The 20582-nt window shown below is 37.8% G+C and overlaps 1 protein-coding gene and 1 long non-coding RNA gene across 2 annotated transcripts; one reads left to right on the top strand and one right to left on the bottom strand.

Annotated features, from left to right (window-relative positions):
* The first annotated feature begins 4425 nt into the window (after positions 1-4425).
* Positions 4426-7196, top strand: LOC18444319 (uncharacterized). The gene is made up of 2 exons (XM_006854494.4): positions 4426-5063; positions 5390-7196. The coding sequence occupies exon 2, from the start codon at positions 5424-5426 to the stop codon at positions 6711-6713; it is 1290 nt and encodes a 429-aa protein (XP_006854556.1). The 5' UTR covers positions 4426-5063; positions 5390-5423; the 3' UTR covers positions 6714-7196.
* A 1035-nt stretch (positions 7197-8231) lies between these two features.
* LOC148779708 (uncharacterized) lies at positions 8232-20268 on the bottom strand. Its single transcript, XR_016044182.1, has 2 exons — positions 19658-20268; positions 8232-8572 (listed from the first exon to the last, which is right to left on the bottom strand). It is a non-coding gene; the product is annotated as an uncharacterized LOC148779708 (long non-coding RNA).
* Between the last annotated feature and the right edge of the window lie 314 nt (positions 20269-20582).

The following is a 20582-nucleotide window of genomic DNA, read 5'->3' as shown; positions in this document are numbered from 1 at the left end:
CAAAATACACTTGCAATTACCCCTAACAAAAATAAAAATAAAAAAATACCTAAACCATTCTCCTTTATTTTTACCTTACCCACGCCTCTCTCTCCTCTATCCCATCAAAATAGAGGTCCGGCTCTGTGTAAGTGTTATCCGGCAGTAGGGCTCCGACACTATTGTAAAGTATGGTCCGGCAGTAGGGCTCCGGCACTGTGTAAAGTGTGGTCCGGTCGTAGGGCTCTGGCACTATATAAAGTGTGGCCCGGCAATTGCATAGGGCGGTCTGACACTTGAATAAGGCGGTCCGGCAATTGCAAAGAGTAGTTCAACAGTAGAAGTCACTGGATTCCTAGGCTTCGGCATTGGATAGGGCGGTCTGACACTATACATAAGGCGGTCCGGCAGTTGCAAGGAGTGGTTCAACAGTAGATGTTACTGGAGTCCTTGGCCCCGGCACCATCTAAAGGGCAATCCGGCAATACTCAGTTTGCAATGTGATGGTGAGCTCCAGTCCGGCAATACTCAGTTTGCAATGTGATAATGAGCTTCGGTAATGTGCCACTGGGGCCCAAAAGTAAACATCAAATCTAGCCAAATGATTTGTATACGAGAAGGGCATTTCCATCTTAAAAAATAAATTTTTTCCATTGGGGGTATTTGCATAGAAACTTTGTTTTGGGGAAAAAAATGAGAGAAAAGGTTAGGTTGGGGGTAAATTGCATAGAAAGTGTGGTCTTGGGGTTTTTTTACAATTTCCCCTTATACCGATGAGAGAATGAAACCTATTTAATGCTGGGAAATGCATATTTATAACAGATTTAGCCTTATCAGAGAGAGTGTTTGACTTCAAATGCGGACTTTTAGCTACCAGACGTGAATTTTGGTAATTGAGTTTGTATCTCAAATTTTGAAAGAAATTTGTTTTGAGCTATATGCATAAAATCGATTTTATCGAAATTTAGATTACATGACTGTGCCATAGTTAATTTGTCCATAGTATAAGGAAAAGTTTATATAAGGTGTCAACCCTATATTTAGAATGAGGTGTATCTTAGAAACCCATTGTGAAGGATTGTTTCAGTGCTGAAAAACCCTCCAATCGATCATCTAACCTTGAGATTTTATGAATAAAGAAAATTCTAAATCTTTAATATAATAATACATTGGTAACACAATATTCTTTTTTTCAAAATTTTTAAGTCTTTATAGATTTACGTGATTTGTATTTATTTTAGAACTTTAAATTTTACAATTAACAACACAAATATATATTAAATCCGTCGTAAGAGTTTCTCTCAGATAAACGAGGTGCATCTTGATTGTTTAAAAGCGTGCACCTTATATAAACCACACCTGGTATTGTACAATCCTTTTTAGTTATGGCACATGTTTTTATGAGTCCATGGACTCATACGTAGAAACGTGGGCTTTTTAATAATTTTATTTTGAAATAGAATTTAATCCTACTTTTTAAGGAATATATAATTTTTAACATGAGATTATTAATCTGTAAAAATAAATAACTTTAAAAATTAGTTTTGAATGATATTTTTTAGAAAGAAATATTTGAATCATTGATTTTACGTTTCTTGGGAAGACTATTATTTCTGAATTAGATCTACACTTTCTTTGGTGGATAGTGTAGATCTCCAAGCCAGCATAATAACAGATGCGCTCTTGGATGCACCGAACAATTCTCCTTTTTATTTATAGGGTTCTTATTTATATAACCGAGGCATGGACAATCATTTATTGGATATTTTTGTGTGGTTTAGTTCTTTTTAATTAGGAATCGCTTTTTGGAGGAAATTTTTTTATAAAAGTGGTTTTCATACAAAATTGTTATTTTAAACCTATAGTAATGAAAATTCCCCAAAGAAGATTTGACAATTCACAATAAACATAGCCTTTAAGACATCATCCCAAAAAATAGAAAAGCCTTTAAAATAATTTTTTTAAAAATTGAATATTGGCCTCTACCTTTTTTTAATTATTGAATCAACTACATAGAATGCAAGTTTGTAATAATAGAAGTAGCAACGAGAAAGTAGTTAAGATCGATAGTCAAGAAATACATAAAAGTTATTATTTTTATATCTTGAGTTAATAATCTAGAAAAATAGAGATATTGAGGAAGATGTCGCACATAGAATTAGAGTTGGAAGGGCGAAGTAGAGACGTGCAACTAAAGTTTTATGTAATTGTTACTTATTAATGAAGTTTAAGGAAAAGTTCTGTAAGACAACTGCGAGACCAACTTTACTTTATGGGATGAAATATTGACCGCTTAATTAAACAACATACTTATAGGATGAGTGTAGCACATATGAGAATATTGAGATGGGTGGGTGGCATGACAAGAAAATAAAAATTCATAATGAATATATTCAAGATACCTTTTAAGGTGACTCTAATAGGCAATAAGATAAAAGAAAGCAGACTTAGCTAGACTAGCCATGTGCAGCATAGATATAATACATCATCGGTTATAAGGTACAATTTGGTTTAAGTAGAAGGCTTTAAAAGGACAAGCAAAAGTCTTAAAGAACATAGATGGAAGTAGTGAGAAAAATGTAGTCATACTGAAGGTAAGACACTTGATAGAGCGGAAGGGTGAATAAGATTCATGCAGTCGACTCTAAATAGTTGGAGTAAGATGCTGATGATGATGATCGATGAATCGGCCTCTGACTTGGTAATAATCAATCAATCCCAATTCCCTTGATTTGACTCAAGTAATTATTATGTTGTCCCCGGTTATATTTAACCAAAACAATTTAAGAATTTGAAGATTGGGTGACCAGATGATTATGAGGTTTTTCAACTTGGAGTTTTAAGCCTCTTGATCCGGTCCAACTACTCAATCAAATAGTACAATAGTAATAGAAGTAGAAAAGAACATACATTTGAGGAGAAAAGAGGTGACAGGAAGGAGAAGACAAGTCGATTTGACACATAGCGAACCAATCAAAAAGCAAATTCACCTTCTAACATGCCTCTTCAAAGGCCATACACGAATGTGTTCTTTTCAAGGATCACCAACTAAGTCTTCGAACCCTTAAACCTTTGAGAGACCCTACACCACCAACTATTGAAGAACTACTTTTTAGTCATACGTATATTAATTGAAATAATAAAATTTATCATCACCATCGTCACAATTTTTTTCTAATTCATTAAGGTTTACTACATGAATTCTGGTATATTATTTTATTCTATTGATGGTCATTCTTTAGTGAGACCATAAATCCCCATATTTTTCTCCCCGCTTCCAACCATGTCTTTATAGGCATATATCTTATTCCTTTTGAGCCTTCTACGTGAACTAACTCTCACCTCCGAATATGTGTTGTACTAAATCTGTGTCACACATGACCAATTGACCTAATTCTACTATCTCTCATCTTATCACCTATTAGTGCCACAACAATTTTTTTTGGAAAGAATTCATTATGAAAATACCCTGCACGGTAGTCTCAGATCTGTGAAGGTATCATGATCGACCCAGAACCATGATGGTATTTCAAACACTGTGATGATTATTAGGTTACTGAATATTATAGGGCATCACGGCCGTTTAAACATCTTGATACCTCTCTTGACCATCACATAATTTTAAACACCGTGATGGTTATGAGTGTATTAGAACTTTAAAATCATCACGGTCTGTAGGGTGATGTGCCTTTAAAATATTGTGATGCCTCTCTTGGCCATCACGATATTGTAAATACCGTAATGGTTATAAGCATACTGGAACCTTAAAATCATCGTTTGTAGAGTGCTACGATGCTTTCTTGTATATCGTGACTTTTGAAATACCGTGATACCTCCCTTGACCATGATGACATTTTAAAGGTAATGGTAATTATTTGGGTTATGGAACTTTAAGAACATCACTGTCTTTTTCCCACGACCATCACGGTTCTAAGTCAATCGTGATGCGTACATGGATCTAATACTATCTTGAAGGGTATTTTTGTCAAAAAAATATACAAACATTGGATACAGATGGGGTTTTAGAAAATTTAGAGTTTATATCTAATAATTTAATATATATATATATGAGTAATGATCTTATGAGACCTTTCCACACCCATATATGTAGGACCTCAAAAGATCACCATTAAATTTGATACATAATTCTAAAAAAGTTATTACATGGGTGTGAGATTTGACTTATCTAGAGATATGTGTTAAATTTAATGGTGATCTTTTAGGGCCCTATACATATGGGTATAAGAGAGTCTCGTAAGATCGTTACTATATATATATATATTTTTTGATAAATTTTTTTTTTTCCCACAAACCTTGGAAATTTTGAAATCTCCGTGCGTTGAAGTAGCACGCTTTTTTATTCTTTTCTCAATTTGGAATTTGGAACGATCATAAGAACCGTGGTAGGAAAGAATACACCTTTTTGCAATGTTTTGTAGGAGCTTCTTGTCCTTTCCGAAAACAACGGGTAAGCTCTCATACTCTAGTTTCAACAATGTGGGGGTAAAGTTCGTCCTTTTCGTATTTCTTCTCTCTCTACTGTTAATGATTCATTGGACCTTGCCAGCCTTGTGTCACTCCATTACCAACTCTCCCGCGATTTCAGTCGCGCCCTCTCTGAAACCCTAACAAGTCGTTTCTTTCACGATTTAAACCCATCTCTTTTCCAGTTAATTTTCGGGCAATTTATCGTTGGTCTAATTCATGGAAGTTCGAGTTAGATTTTCTCCTTCATTTAGCAGATGAGTTGTTCTCTTCTTCCTCTCAGGGTTCTATTCATGCAATATCTCTGCTGCATATTCTGTTGAAATGTGTTATTTTTTCCCTGTGTAATTGGGTTTTATGAATTAAGGCTGGGGTGGAATCTGCATGTATCTGAGGTTTCTTTTGAGAATGGAACCTGACAGTTATATGGTTCTTCTTGCTCCAAATCTGGCTATTTTACTGGTTTTCTCTCCTATTTGTATGGAATTAATGCTGAGAAATTGATGGTTCTTTGCGAATGACCTGGAATTTGTAGGTTGTTCATGTTTAAGGAGTTTGAGGTTCTGGCGTTACTTTCCTAATATCCAGGGGATTAAAAGGTCTGTCTTTTAGGGTTTCACTATGGGTGTTAGATTGACTGTACTGGTTTAGTTTTATGGTTAATTGTTCAGATTGGTTTTATTAGAGTGTCGCAGAAGTGTTTTTTGGTTTTCAAATTATGTTAATTATAGAACTCGTGTGAGATCTTTCTTAGGAGCTTTTTCCTACAAAACTCTACAATTTCGTGCTGAGTTTTGCCACAAAGCTTTTAATGTGTTGTTTTTGCAATGAAGAAAACCAGTGGCGATCTCTGTGAGTTTATGCAATGGGGTTGCTTAAGATTGATGTAGAGGTTTGCCTGAAAGACTTCTATTTTTCTCTATAGATTTGAATTGCTTGTTCTCTTTTCAATAGTCAAGATGCAAGGAGCAGTATCAGCCGGAAACCTTCTCCCTGGTACATCTTTCACAGTACTGGATTTACAGGGCTCTTTAGGAATTCCTCAGAATCCAAACTCAATGGCTCACCACCAGCTCCAAGATGTGTATCCTCTTTCTATTGGGCAACATCTAGGAAATTCATTTAGTAGTGAGAGAGGCAAAAATTCAATGAGTGATGAAGAGGAGCGAAGCTTAACTGAAGATGGCATTGAAAACCATCAAGATGGCACTCCAGGAAAGAAGAATTCTCCATGGCAAAGGATGAAATGGACAGATGAAATGGTTCGACTCTTAATTACAGTGGTTTCTTGTATTGGGGAAGATTCTAGTCCTGAATTTGGCAAAATGGGTAGGAGAAAATCCACAGTGTTGCAAAAAAAAGGGAAATGGAAATGGGTTTCAAAGATTATGGCCAAAAAGCGTTGCTATGTTTCGCCCCAGCAGTGCGAAGACAAATTCAATGATCTTAACAAGAGGTACAAGAGGCTCACTGATGTGCTTGGAAGGGGCACCTCATGCAAAGTTGTCGAGCACCCGGCCCTCTTAGATCTCATGGACCATCTTTCTGAAAAGACTAAAGAGGATGTTAGGAAAATATTGAGCTCTAAGCATCTCTTTTATGAAGAAATGTGCTCTTACCATAATGGGAACCGGCTCCATTTGCCTCTCGACCCATCTTTGCAACAGTGTGTTCAATCAGTTCTCAAGGGTCGAGATGCCGATGACACTAGACGCCATGCCCATGATGATACTGGTGAAGATGACCATGATGATGATGATGTTGATGAAAGGGATGATGAGCTCGATGACCACAATACCAACAATAACAATGCTAATAATAGTAGTAGTTTTCATGGGGATGATGGGGGTTTTATTGGGGTTTCTTGTTTTCCAAAGAGAATGAAGCTAAGGCAAGATACTGAAGAGGTAAATTTTGCTAATTCTTTGAATCCCCAAGAATTAAATAATAGGTTGGGTTCTGAAGCCTTTGCTTCTGAGATGAACCAGATTATGCAAGATGGCACTAAAGCTGCTTGGGCACAGAGGCAGTGGATAAGGAACCGCACGCTTCAATTGGAGGAGCAGAGTTTAAGCATTCAGGCTCAGATGTTGGAGTTGGAGAAGCAGCGGTTCAAATGGCAGAAGTTTAGCAGGAAGAAAGACCGGGAATTGAGCAAGATGAGGATGGAAAATGAGAGGATGAAGCTTGCAAATGAACGCTTGACGTTAGAGCTGAAGAGGAAGGAATTAGAAAATGAACTTATCTGATACAGCTGCAGTCATTGTTATCAAATTGATAGTCATGGAAGGTTTAGCAAAATAGTGTTGTGGATATGAATGAGGTGTTTATTTATGTGCTTCTGAGTTCAGCAGTTACATGATTTGAAGTGGTAATCCTTCTTCATTATCAGTGGTTGGTTAAAAGCTGAGGTGCATTGATGGAGTTGCACTGTTTTGTTTGAGTTATCGTTCCTGACTCTTGAATATGCTTTTTAATGAGGTATGAGTAGTTCAGTTTTAGGGGTCATTGGTCATTTGGGAAGTCAAACCATAAACACTTGAGGTAGTTTCTGGGAGTATTTCTGTGCCTCTGTAGTTTTGTATGTTATGTTCTCTTCATAAATGTGTATGCCCCTTTCATATGTATGTACTCCCTGTTTAAGAAACTTGTACTTTGATCTCTTGGGTATCACGCCAAGATCATTGTTCTTTTGAGCTTTTATGCCAAAATCATGATATATCTTCTATCCACAATCATCTCATTTTTTTTGTCCATACACTTTGCTCAAAACTTTATTTCGCTTCCCTAATCCAAGAAATGTACCGTCTATCTAACCAAGTTGTGTGGATTAAAAGATTCTAATCAGTTAAAACCAAAATAGTTGTGAGATGAAGGGAAAATATAGTGCCGTTGCATTATTGGCTATCAAAACATAAATATAAATAAATTGGTAAATCATGGTTATTGGTTTTGGTCTTTGTGCTTGTTACGAAGGAGTTGAATGTCTTGGTAGGAATGACGCAGCCACTGGAAATTTAATGGTTATCTGAATTGCTTTCCTGCAAATCCATTTAGGACCAATGTGGATCTGTTGATGAGAATTTTGTGAATGAAATTTGGTTTTGCTAACCTTCCCACTTAAACAGCTGGTGCTTCATTTCTTACTACCAATGAGTTAGGTATTCCTAAGGTATATTTGTCATTTCAGGAAAGTGATGCTGAGAGTGTTGTGCAACATGATTGCAGGAAATTTTTGCTTGATACTGGCATTACACTTACAGTAACGTGTTTGAATGGAATGTGGAAGGGATTTCCTGAATGTTACCTTATAGATTAATCCAAGGACTTGCTTTCTGTAGTATTTTTTTACAAAATGAGCCTTGTCTATTGATTATATGATGCTATCGTCCACAATGTCCAACGTTTGACCTGTGTTTTCCCTCTGTTTTCCCTCTAAGAGAGCATGTTATGAAATTTATGATTTATAGCAAGTCCACAAAAGATGTTTTACTATCTTGCCCTCTATTAGTATCATAGAAATTTTCTGAAGGACAAAGTTTATATAAAGTGTCCACCTTATACTATAGAAATAAGGCTCACCTCAAAAATCCATTGAAAAGGTTTGGTCTGATGCTGAAAAACCCTCCAATGGATCATCTTGACCTCAAGATCTATGGATTTGAAAAAAAAAGGATTTCAAGTCTTGAAAATAGTGCATCTTATAATGTATTATGTGAACTGCCCATTTTCAAGATTTTCAAGTGTTCATAGATCTGCCCGTTGGACACTAATTTTAATGCTTTAAATTTCATAATTAGCGATAAAAATAGATTTCCAGGCTATTACAGGGATTTCCTACATTGAAACATGTTTTGGCATCATTTGGAGGTGTGCCTTACTTGGATGGTTTAAGGTGCCAACCTTACATAACCATCACCCCTTTCTAAAAGGATCACTGATGTGGCTTTATTTAGACGAGAATTACAGGAAGATAGCCCCATAGTAGTTGAAATATATGTATATGGTGAACCATCAAAGAAATAAAAAATTATGCATGGCTGCAGATGCTATTCTTGTTATTGCTTCGCATTCTTTTTCTTCTCCACTTCTTTGAACATCAAGATTTCTGCAAGAAGAACCCTAAGAAGTTAGAACATCTAGGGCCATACAAATTTTGCAGATCCAGAGAATCATATTTTCTTTCTTCACCATTTCTTCAAAAACCGTATTTGTTTTTTTTTACTCTTTCAAAATGTTGTACTTGCACCACTGTAATCTTATGTGTCAAGCTTAAGCTATTTTGTAGCCTGCTCAGGTTTTTGAACCAATAGTGTACCAGATGTGGGGAACTTTATAAAGTCCCCAAATTGAGAATAACTGATATACAATTATGCATCACATTTATGAATTCATAAGTGGTATCACACATATACCCTGCAGAAATTCGTTTCTTCAGTATTTGTTTTATATTTTTTGAAGTATTTATTTATAGATGGTTTATGGAACAATGTGAGCGGCAGTTTGAGCAACTCAAAACTAACTGCTTCACGAGTTCTTTATTTATTTATTTTTGAACAAGGCAACTTGCCTTGGGGCCTTGTAACTGAGAAATAACTGCTTCACGAGTTCTTTATTTATTTATTTTTGAACAAGGCAACTTGCCTTGGGGCCCTGTAACTGAGAAATAACTGCTTCACGAGTTATTTATTTATTTATTTTTGAACAAGGCAACTTGCCTTGGGGGCCCTGTAACTGAGAAATTCCTATGAATGACTGCGGACTTGATGATTAACATGAGTGTCAACAAGTAAAATGCGTTTGTTGATTACCCAGATAATCTTTTCTTATGGGCACAACAAATGCACCCCTACGAGCTACTAAGGTCTTCATTTTTGTAATAAAGGACCATTTAGTTGCCTATGGTTGCTCCATACACCCCCTCCAGAATAACATCAATAAAAATTGGAGTTGCATACATTCTCAGACCTTGATTGGGGTTGGTTGGGGGGGGCGGGGGGGGGGGGGGACAGAAAAAAAGAAAAAATGGCTTCATAGAATAACTGCTTTTGTCTACCTCCCAAGTAGTATACACACCAGCATGTGATGCCATTGATAACATTCCTTTAGGCCAAGTCCCTTATATCATGCCTATAAATCATAGCTACCATCAAATTCATATACAACCACTCCAACCAACCAGTTGACCTTGCTTGGCTCTCGCTATAGATCCAAGTGCCAAACCTAACAATAGCTATTTTTTATGATCCTAACCCTAACAGTAGCTCCCATCTGAGGAGGAAGGTCCATGCAACAAATAACCAAACTCCCTCCATGGAACTCCCTAACCATTATGGTGAGCTACTCGAATGCAAAGTGGTAAGAGTCAACACCCTGGTGCCTTATCTGGTGCTCCTAAGCGGTTTAGGTGTTAAAGCCCTAGTTGAGTTCCTGATCATTCCTTGTAGAGGTGTGTAGTTTTATTTTTTGAAAGAAGGAAAGAAGACCTGTGCTGAACGTTTCTATATTGTCTCATACTGTTGGCTCTTTTGCAAACTTGGCAAGTCTTTCCTGGGTGTTTTCTTTTCCCTTTTCCTTTCATGCATCTTTTTAGCTTTGCCAACAATCCTGCTGATATAGATCTTTGGCTCTGACAGTGCTCTGATGAAATGTAGAACCTCAATCATGTGACTAAGAGTGGGGGTTTCATCCACGTTTGTTTATTGATTTAGTTTTGGAAGACAGTGGTTCCCCACTTAATTTTTTGAACCATAGAATTATGCATAATTCAAATTTCTGCTAACATTTTTTCATTGTTGGAACTTCAATGTTCCGGTCTCAAAAAGAAAAAGCTAAAAAGGATTGTCTGAGATATGATACGATTTTGGTGAAGTAATGAATGGGTGGCTTTTTGAACTGAGACCTCATTTGGGCAACGCATATGGTAGCGCATAATGTTGCATGCCTGAAGGTTCTTTATACCGGTTCAAAAGTGAAAACGAATTCAAAGTTGTAAAATATGAAATGCCTTAATAATTTGGTTTTGTGACTGCTTGTTTCGTCATTTGATGAGTTGATACGAATTTGATGCTCATGGTACTGGTAGTAATAAAGCAGTGACAGAAGCACCACCATTGACCCATAAGATGAACAAAAGGAGGGCCAATGCCACAGTTTACCTTAAACAAAATATGCTCACACTTTTTTCTCCTGCTCCAATACTCGAAGTGGCAAATTATAGTCTGAATTTGAGAAGTGATCATATCTTATATACTTTAGAAGCAGAGTTTAATGGTATCAATGCATTTTTTTGCAAACTTGAGAAGCGTTGAATCGCCAATGATGCAGTACTGTTGGAGCGTATTGAAGATAATTGATACTCTTATGGTTTGACATCCTGTCCTTGCATTTTGTTGGTTATTATTTAAAGGGAAATTTATCGAAAAATCTCTTTTTGTTTTTGAAAATTTAAAATTATCCCTTATTTTTTCATATTTTACTCTGTCTCAGTTTTTGAGACTTGATGGATCCCCCATTGTGAAAATGGCCATGCCATGGTCGTAGGATGCAGGGTTTCTGGGTCTTGGTATATGAAATCGCATCTGATAGAGATGGCACATAAGTCGAGTCCGTCACCATAGTCGGCCAATAATATTTCAGTCATCAGTGTTGATGACAAAGCTTTGGGCCTGATTGATGCATCCCATGCACACTTGCGTGCACTTCCTCCAAAGACATGCGTGCCTTTTCTTTGAAGATATCATAATTAAAACCCGATTATAGGATATTTAATAAAGGGCATCACTGGTGTTAGTGAACCTTGTAGCATGTCTTTCGCAGAGCAAGCTTTTCTTTCCTCTCAGGTGGTAGTCTGCTATGGAGGATATCGGCCAAGACAAGCTTGTGCCAATCCTCTGTATTTGTTTAAGAAGAAGTGATAACTCCCATTAAAGCAAGATCTAAAAGGATAGGGTGGAAACTTTTTTTGGGTGAGTCAGTGGGGAGAGGGCCCCTACTCTTGGTAGGAATTGAGGTTAGGATGTAGCGTTGCAAGTCGTCAATCACTAACCAATTAAGCTCGGGTTTTTTTCCTTGATAGGATGGAAACTTGTCCCAGAGGTTACACACTTCATCCCCATCAATTTTCACCATGTGTGGAAGTTTGTGCTTTGGATAGAGCCTGGTATTTTGCTTCATTATTCGAACAATTCTTTTCCAAGAAAAAGGTACAAGGGGCAACCCTTTATCTTGGTTATAAATAGGATTCTAGCTCTGGCCCTTTTTTTTTGAGATACACCATCAAAGAACAACTTACACTCTGGCTCCTCCCTAGTACACATGACTTCTTCATTAGATCTTCATTCATTGGAGATCTTCTAGAAGGGGATGAGTGGCTAAGAAACTAGCGACGGCTTGCATTTAATGGCCTTCTAGGGTATATATGTGATTTTGAATTCCATGAGAAGCGGTGCCCATTTAGCCAAGCTACCTAATAAGGTAGGGCATGTTATGAGATATTTTACGGGTTTGCCTGTGATATGATCTGTATAGGATGAGCTAACAAATAATGCCATAATTCTAAAGAGCAAACACTAATGCCTAACTTTTGGGGCACATCATTGCACGACTCAAATAATATAGGGTGACCTCCTTCCCTTCGTCGTTATATTGCGCAAGAAGAGTGCCAAGGGACCCTTCTAGAGCTGCTATACACATAATCAATGGCTTGCCCACTGTGAGGATTGGTTGTTTCAAAAGATGGTATTTAATTCCTTGGAAGGCTTTTTGGCATGCCTCATCCCCCACAAAAGGGTTATCGTTCTTCATGAGCCTAGAAAAAGGCTTATATCTTCCTAATAGATTAGAAATGAACCTCCAGATGTAAGAAAGTCTTCTGCACAAAGATTTTAACTCACGAATATCAATCCATGAACATAAAGGCTGCACATGTAGTTGTGGAGTCAATCATGCACAACTCATGCAAGGAAACTCTAAGGGAATATAACAAGATAGAAAAATGTATATTACATAAGTGTAATATATAGGAATAATTGTAAATTGTGTATGAATTTTACTCTTTTACTATTATATTGTCATTATGTATAAAATAATAAAAATGACCACAATAGTGCGGGGGCACAATTTTCTTTCAAGATGTTTATTTGTACATTTTTTCAAGGTATCATTGCGGGGATCTTATTCAATCTAATTCGTTCTACCGGTCACACCTCCAAGTCTCTCTCTCTCTCTCTCTCTCTCTCTCTCTCTTTCTCCCCAAGTACCTAGCAATCATTTCGACCCAATTTCCCACTCTCATGCTTTCTGTTCTATTGCATTGATTTTTTTTGCCCTACTCTCATCTACACATTTTTTTCTCTCTCTCTTCCCTCATGCTCTACACTCAATGATCTTCATTCATCTCTCTTTTCTGACCTCCGACCTCATTAGTCCTTCTTCCTTCTTCTCCACAACTGTTTCTTGGTGGCTGGAATTTGGGAGCAGGAGACTCGAAGCAGCCATGGATTACAGCTGGTGGGAGGTGGCTAGTGTTGCATCTGCGATTACGGTTGGTGGGAGGACGCTTGCTTCCTTGAGGTCAAATTCAAATTTGAATTATGCTAGAAGCGTTAAGGACTTTCCATATTTTGGTGGTCCGAGCAAGTCTATGCATGGCCCTGAGTGTTTCCTTGTTCCTCCTTTGAAAATGGTGAATCATCAAAGCAGAAAGATCTGGTGTTCTCGATTACTACACCGTTTGTGCCCCACAAGCCATCTTATGAAAAATCACCGCCTTCCTTGTATTTCAAGGTTCCTATCTACGTGGAGCATCCGATGGTGATGGCGGTTGAGATGGCATCGGGCCACGTGGACCAACAAATGGTGATGAGCATGGAAACAGTTTATTCCCCCTGTTTGGAAGGTTTGGAGGCGACGGGTCATCATCACGACATGATGGATTGCTTTGAAAAGGTACCTCTTAAATTTACTGTCTTTCTCGAAAGACATCATGCAAGATCCTGTGATTTTGGAGGTTGTGGAGAAAAATGATGTTGCTTTGGCCGCGCCGGTTGAGGCACCAGAGAGTGCTTTGTGGATGTCCCTTTCTGAATGGGAGTATGACCATGCTTGGGGTGTCTTGTCCTCAAAACGCCTTCCATGGTGGCCTTGGAGGCTCAACGCCTCAAGAGTCTTCTTCTTGTCACCATTCTTGAGGTGCTCGAGGCACCACCTAGTCTGGTAATTGAGTCATCGGATTTCTCTGAGGAGGACTTCCCGCCTGAATCTGCCAACTGGTCTATCAAGGCTTTCAAACGGGCAGTGGCTCGTGAGAGGATTGCCAAGATGCTTGAGGGCATGCGCGTCAAGTTCAAAAGGAGATCAGGCCGGTGGAAGAAGCTCTGGTTGAGGAGGATATCCTGATGCTCAAGAACCCATGTCCGAGGAGGCCTTGCAATTGCTTGCAGTAGGAGGCAGAAGAGTTGGTTGCGGCCTTGAAGTTTGATCCGCTTGCTATTGGCTCTATTGGGGCCACTAAGGGGGGTCATGACATTCGTCCGAAGTGATAATGTTGTCTTGGAATGTCCGAAGCTTGGGAGACGCCGGAAGGAGAAGGGTGATGCACATATTGATGCATAAATACAAGCCTAATACCCTTGTTTTGTAGGAAACAAAGCTATCATTCTTGGATCTGGATTTTGTTAGAACTTTTTGGGGCTCTAGCCCAATTGAGTGTGTTTTTCCCTTCTTGTGGCCTCTTTGGGGGGGCTTTTAACTGTTTGAGACCCCTATGTGCTTGTAGGGCATGTTTTTTATTTGTCTTTTCGTGCTACAACTGTAATTTTTAATGGACCTAGATCTTTTGCTTGGTATTTATCGAATATATATGAACCTAATGTGCTAGGGGAAAAATAGGTCTTTCTTAGGTCTTTTACAAATATTATTGCCAGGGTTGATCTACCTTGGTGTGGGGTAGGGCAGAAGGAAGAAGGGTGAGAAGGAAGAGAAGTTAGTAGTAAAACGATTTTGGTCCTCTTGAATTAAAAACTAGATATCTCTCAATTATAGAGAGGCATTTCTTTTTCAATGAAACAAAGCCCATATCTTGTTCCCTCCCAACCTAGCCTTAACAATAGAACTAGGTGCAGATACAAATATAGATGTGAGATAATCCCGAATCGATTTCATAGCCACCATCTATCACCAATCACATTCTACATCCCACTTCCAACTTTTCGATTCATCGGGTAGGTAATCATTTGGTTAAGGGTCGCATAAAGTCTTATCTTCGAGTGCTCTTTCTCCCCAAATGACTCTTTTTGATAATTTCATTACCTCTGATGGCCTTTTAGATTTCAATATTTTGGGGGTCAATTTCACTTGGTCTAATAATTTGGCTTCTCACCCTAAGATGTCAAAGTTGGATTGTTTCCTTTCTTCTGGTGTTTGGGATTCTGTCTTCCCTAAAACTTTGGTGAAGGCCTTACCACAATTAGCCTCGGACCATGTTCCTATCCTCATGGACATGGATGGTGAGGTTTATGGTCCGATCCCCTTTCGATTTGAATTGATGTGGCTGGAGGATAATTTGTTGTTAGAAGTGGTTTGAGACTCCTGGGCTAACTGCTTAGTTCATGGGTGGCCGAGGTTATTTTGTCCAAAAAACTAAAAGTTCTCAAGACTAAATTGAAGGACGTGGGTAGATGTAAAATTGGCGACTTGTCTCTTAAAGATTAATCCCTTGAAACACAATATTGAGCTTTTCAACAATATGGAGCAGGCTAATGGTGGTCTTTCAATGGACCAAAAATTGGAGAGAAAAAATAAGAAAGGCTAATTAGATAATCTTCTTAGAATGGAGGAAATCTTTTGGCTTCAGAGTTCCCGATCCAAATGAGTTAGTGATGGTAATAATAATACTAAATACTTTCATGCAATTGTCAAATCTAGAAATAGAATTAATAGTCTGAGTGGTTTGCAAATTCTGGGAGTAGAACTAATAGTCTTAAGTAGAACCATTGTCAGCCATTTTCATTCTGCCTTTTCTTCGAAGTCCAAGTTGCTTGTTAATCTTGTAAATGTGCCTTTTAAGACCCTATCCCAGGATGCTGCCTTGGGATCAGAAAGAGAATTTTATGTAGAAGAAGTTAAGGATGTTGTTTTTTACCTTCCTAGGGATAAGGCTTTAGGTCCGGATGAGTTTCCACTCACTCAATCAGTTTTTCTACGATGGGATGGTATGCTATGCCATTAAGTTGACCTTTATCTCCCTCATTCTTAAGAAGATTTCTATCCAATCCCTTCAGGATGTTAGGCCAATCACTTTGCTCTTTGCTTTTTCCAAAATTCTCACAAAAATGCTTGCAAATAGGTTGTGCAAACTCATCCATGAGGTTGTTGAGGGCCTCGAAACAGCTTTCATCAAAGATCGTTTTATTATGGGTGGCATTCTCTTGGCTCAGGATACTATTCACACCACTTTGTCCTTGGGTGATAAATGTATTCTACTTAAGTTAGACTTTGAAAAGGTCTATGATAGAGTGGAATGAGATTATTTGGATAAGTCATATCGCTAATGGGTTTCGGCCCTAGATGGAGAAGATAGATCATGTACAGTCTCTCTTCAACCCATTTCTTACTTCTGGTCAAAGGCAAAGCTACTGGTTATTTTAAAGCTACTAGAGGCTTCTAGGGGATACCCTTTCCTTATTTTTTTTCACTTTAGTGGCCGAGGCCTTTAGTAAAATGTTGTAGGGAGTGGTAGACTTAGGGATGATTCGGGGGCTTCAAGCCTGACCCAATGGTATGAAGCTGAGCCACTATTGATATGTTGGTCCTCTTTGAGGCAACTGAGGAGAATGTCCATAATATATGGTTTTTCTTGAAATTGTATGAACTTATATTTGAAGCACAGACTACAATGGATATATCCAAAATAATTGGGATTAATTGCTTAGCGTCGAAGGTCTCAGATTGGGCACTTTGGTTGACATGTGTGGTGGAATCTTTCCCAACTAAATATCTTGGCCTGCCACTTATTGATGGGAGAGCCCTCGATCTTTTTGGGATCTCCTCAATCAAAGGGCTCAGGTTAAATTGGATGGCTGAAAGTCGAGGTTTTTATCTTTTGGCGGCATGGTGACCTTGATTAAAACCACTCTTTCTAACCTTCCTATTTATTATCGCTCTCTTTTCCAGATCCCGAGTGCGATTATTAAGAAACTTGAGGCTTTAATGTGTAGTTTTTTCTGATGTGGGACTCAACAAAAAAAGAAGTTTCACCTCATTAAGTGGGCATCGATGTGTTTTCTGAAGAAAGAGGGATGCCTGGGGATCCGCAGGTTAAGGGTTATCAATGAGGCTCTACTTACCAAGTGGTGGTGGAGGCTCTCAAGGCAAAGTGGTCAGCTTTAGGCTCAACTCATTATGGGGAAGTATGGATCTGATCCCGATAGTTTTATAGCGAGGCGGTGCTCGCAGCCGGTAAACCTATCAGTTGTTTGGCAAGGCATTCAATCGGTTCGGCCCCTCTTTCTAGCATACTCGAGGATATTGCTTGGTGATGGGCTAAAGACGAGGTTTCGACACAACAAGTTGTTGGGAGATTACCTTTTGGGGCTTTAGTATCCTCATGTGTTCAGGAGATCGAGTCAAAAACATGAGTTGGTAGTTAATATAATTTCTACGGAAGAAGGCCACACGACGTGGAATGTCTTTCTTAAGACTAGGAGGGTGGACCAGAGTGTTGAAGACAAATATGTCTCTCTGCTGTCGGCCTTATATAATTTATGCTTTCATCTCCGTAAGCCTGATAGGCTCACCTGGAGCTTGGACCCTAACAGTGTATTCTCAATTTGATTATTGTATGAAGTAGTGAGTAGAGACTTATATATTGAGGATCGACCACAATTTTCTAAGCTTTGGAACTACAAGGTTCCCATCTTGTCAAGGTTTTCCTTTGGATTTTAGCTTACAAAAGATTACTCACTATCGCTCAGTTTCGTACTAGGGGGATGATCCTCACGAATGTTTGCTTATTTTGTAAGAATGACGAATAATCCATTGATCAACTTTTCATTTATTGCCCTTTTGCGGATCTTCTGTGGGGTTGGATTGGTAGTGTTCTACGCCTATCATGGTTCCAACTGCACATGTTGGAGTGCTAAGAAATAGTCGATTGTAACTTGTTCAAGTGCTGAAGCCAAATACTGATCTATGATGTCCACTGTTGCCGAGTTGACAAGGCTTTCTTTTATTCTTCAAGACATTAAGATGCCTCTTTCTCAACCACCAACATTTTTATGTGACAACATTAATGCTCTCTACATGACAGTTAATTCTGTATTTCATGCCTGAACAAATCACATAGAGTTAGACTATCATTTTATGTGTAAAAAAGTTGCTCTTGGATTACTTGTCACTCGTTTTGTTTCGCCTGACAATCAAGTAGTTGATATCACCAAGCCTCTACCATATTATGTTTTTCGAAATCTTTGCTTCAAACTCGGACTTTAGATGTCTTTTCAGTCGAGTTTTAGGGGAGTAATAGAAATACAATGCGTCACTCCTAGTTTTTGGGAAGGTACAAGGAAAAAATATTGACATTTTTAATCATGCACAACACATGCAAGTAAACACTGAGAAAATATAACAAGATAGGAAAGCGTATATTATTCAAGTTTATACATAAAAAAGTACCAATAATGTAAATCGTATATGAGTTGTACTTTTTTACCATTGTACTACCATTATGCGTACAAAACTAAATAAACCACCAAAATAGTGTACGGGCACAGTTTTCTTACAAGAAGTTCCTCTCTCTCTCTCTAAAAGATTCTTCACCTATAAATAGCAAAATATCAATGTTTTTTTTATAAAAATAAGGGATGTGAGATGAGATATACACAATGAAAAACGAAGAAATATCACTCTCTCAACTAGTTTCTTTGAATGTGACATTTGAAATAATCTTATCCAACTGAGAGATTCCCAACCTCACAACAAAGTTCTCTAAAAAAATTATAGAGCTTTTTTTCTTGGACCCGGTTTCTATGCGGCCAAGCCCACATATGTAGCAATGCAGGCCTCTTAATAAATATACTTTTGAGATGGATTTTTAGACTTAATTTTGAAGGATATGTAATATCATGGAGATCATGAATATGAAAAAATAAATAAATTTTAAAAAATAAGAATAATATTTTTAATAAGAAAATGTTTGGACCGTTAGTTTCTATTGGTTTTGGATAGAACACCTACTTGCATTTGTCTTTAAGATAGATGTTTTATACTTTCTGGACGGCATATGTAGAAATGCAGTCCAGCCTTCATGATATAATTTTCCTTTTCTCTTTATGTCCTTTGCACCCAATAAAATTTAAATGCCAACTATCTCCTTTCCCCTTTGTTATATGTAGTTGATCCAAGTGCTTCCTCCCTGAAGGGTAGGCATCCATAGTAACAATTGGACTGTGTTGTCTTGTGCGGTTTTGGAAAAATTGAACTGGCCAAGGGCCGGTTCAGAGTAACCACTAAATAGACAGGTTCAATTGTCCTAGTCGGGCAGCTCTCGGTCGGTTCAAAAAGTGTTATAAGAAATAAATACAAAATAAATCTAAATGAATATGAAAAGTATATTTAAAACATAATTAAACAAAACGCAACGCATCCAAATGAAGTTGAAAATTAATGAAAAAATAGATTTTAAAAAACCGATTTATGCCAGAGGTATTTTTGAAAGCTTTTTAAAATGAAAAAAATGTAAAAATAAATATTCGTGACAAAAAAAATTTCAATATGATAAAAAAAAAAAAACTAATCCTTTATTGTTTGAAATTTTATATATAATTTTTTAAAGTGTTTTAAAAACGAGAAGAAAATCCAAACTCTCTTCTCTATGATTATTGGAAAAGGACCCACCGTGAATTGCAAATGTTTGGTGGGATCCCAATGCGATAAGATATCTAGAGACCTTATCATGATTAGGCATACATACAGGTTTTCTCATGAATGAAATGATTGTATGGACCATTCCTTTTGTAAATAAAGTAGTTGCTTGCTTTTAGACTATAGACGATTAAAAATGGGTTCTTTAAACATGTGAAAAAGAAAGGCCAAATCTTTTCTTATGTCCATGGTGAATAAAAAAGTGTTGGAATAAATGCCTAAAATATTGGCTAATCATCACTTTATACAAGGAATCAAAATTTGGAGGTACCTCATTTTTGGTTCTGACTGACTGAGAGTGAGTGACACCATTCAAGAGCCAACACTTTTTGGCGCCCATTTCAAGTTGAGGTTTGGTGCTGCAAAAGAGCCCACCTTTGGAGAACAATCCATCAATTTCTCTCTCTCTCTCTCTAAAAAGCCACCTTTGGAGTCCATTTTTCTCCCTCCCTCTCTCTAAAAAGCCTCCATTTTTCTCCTTCTCTCTCTCTAAAGAGTATCAATCTCTCTCTAAAAGCCACCTTGGGAGTGCAATTTCTCTCCCTCTCTCCCTAAAAAGAATAAATCTCTCTCTAAAAGCCCACCTTTGAAGTGCAATTTTTCTCCCTCTCTCTCTCTAAAGAGAATCAATCTCTCTCTCTAAAAAGTCACCTTTAGAGGGCAATATCTCTACCTCTCTCGCTAAAGAGCCACTTTTGGAGAACAATCTCTCTCTCTAAAAGCCACCTTTGGAGAGTAATCTCTCTCTTCCCCCCTCTCTCCTCTCTCTCTCTCCTCTGTGAGTGTGACGTGGTTTTGTGTTCACACACGTGATTATACAAGATGTTCATGCTTCTAGGCCTCTCCAGTGAATGTCACTTTATGAGAGTCTGGTTTGAAAGCAATATGTCTTCCTCTCTCTCTCTCTCTCTCTCTCTCTGAATAGGAGGGACATGAATCACATGTCCTCATCGGAGATTCCGTGGCCATAAACCCTCTATGGCGACATACTCCGTTATATAATAGCACAAGCTCTTAATATATATGAAATAAGATAATCAAATAATGCCTAGTTTCTCCAAAGGGTACGGTTTTTATAGAACCGAGCTCTCAACAATCAAAATAAAACGCACCTTCAAGTAGTGTCGAGGAATGTAGTTTCAATATTAGAAATCTTTTTGATAGCCTTCAAATATATTTTGATATTTAATTATAAA

Source organism: Amborella trichopoda, chromosome 11 (genome assembly GCF_054954075.1).
Source record: "Amborella trichopoda isolate Santa Cruz 75 chromosome 11, AtrichopodaSantaCruz75HAP2 v2.0, whole genome shotgun sequence".
NCBI classification, from domain to species: domain Eukaryota; kingdom Viridiplantae; phylum Streptophyta; class Magnoliopsida; order Amborellales; family Amborellaceae; genus Amborella; species Amborella trichopoda.
This window is presented reverse-complemented; position numbering and strand designations above follow the sequence as displayed.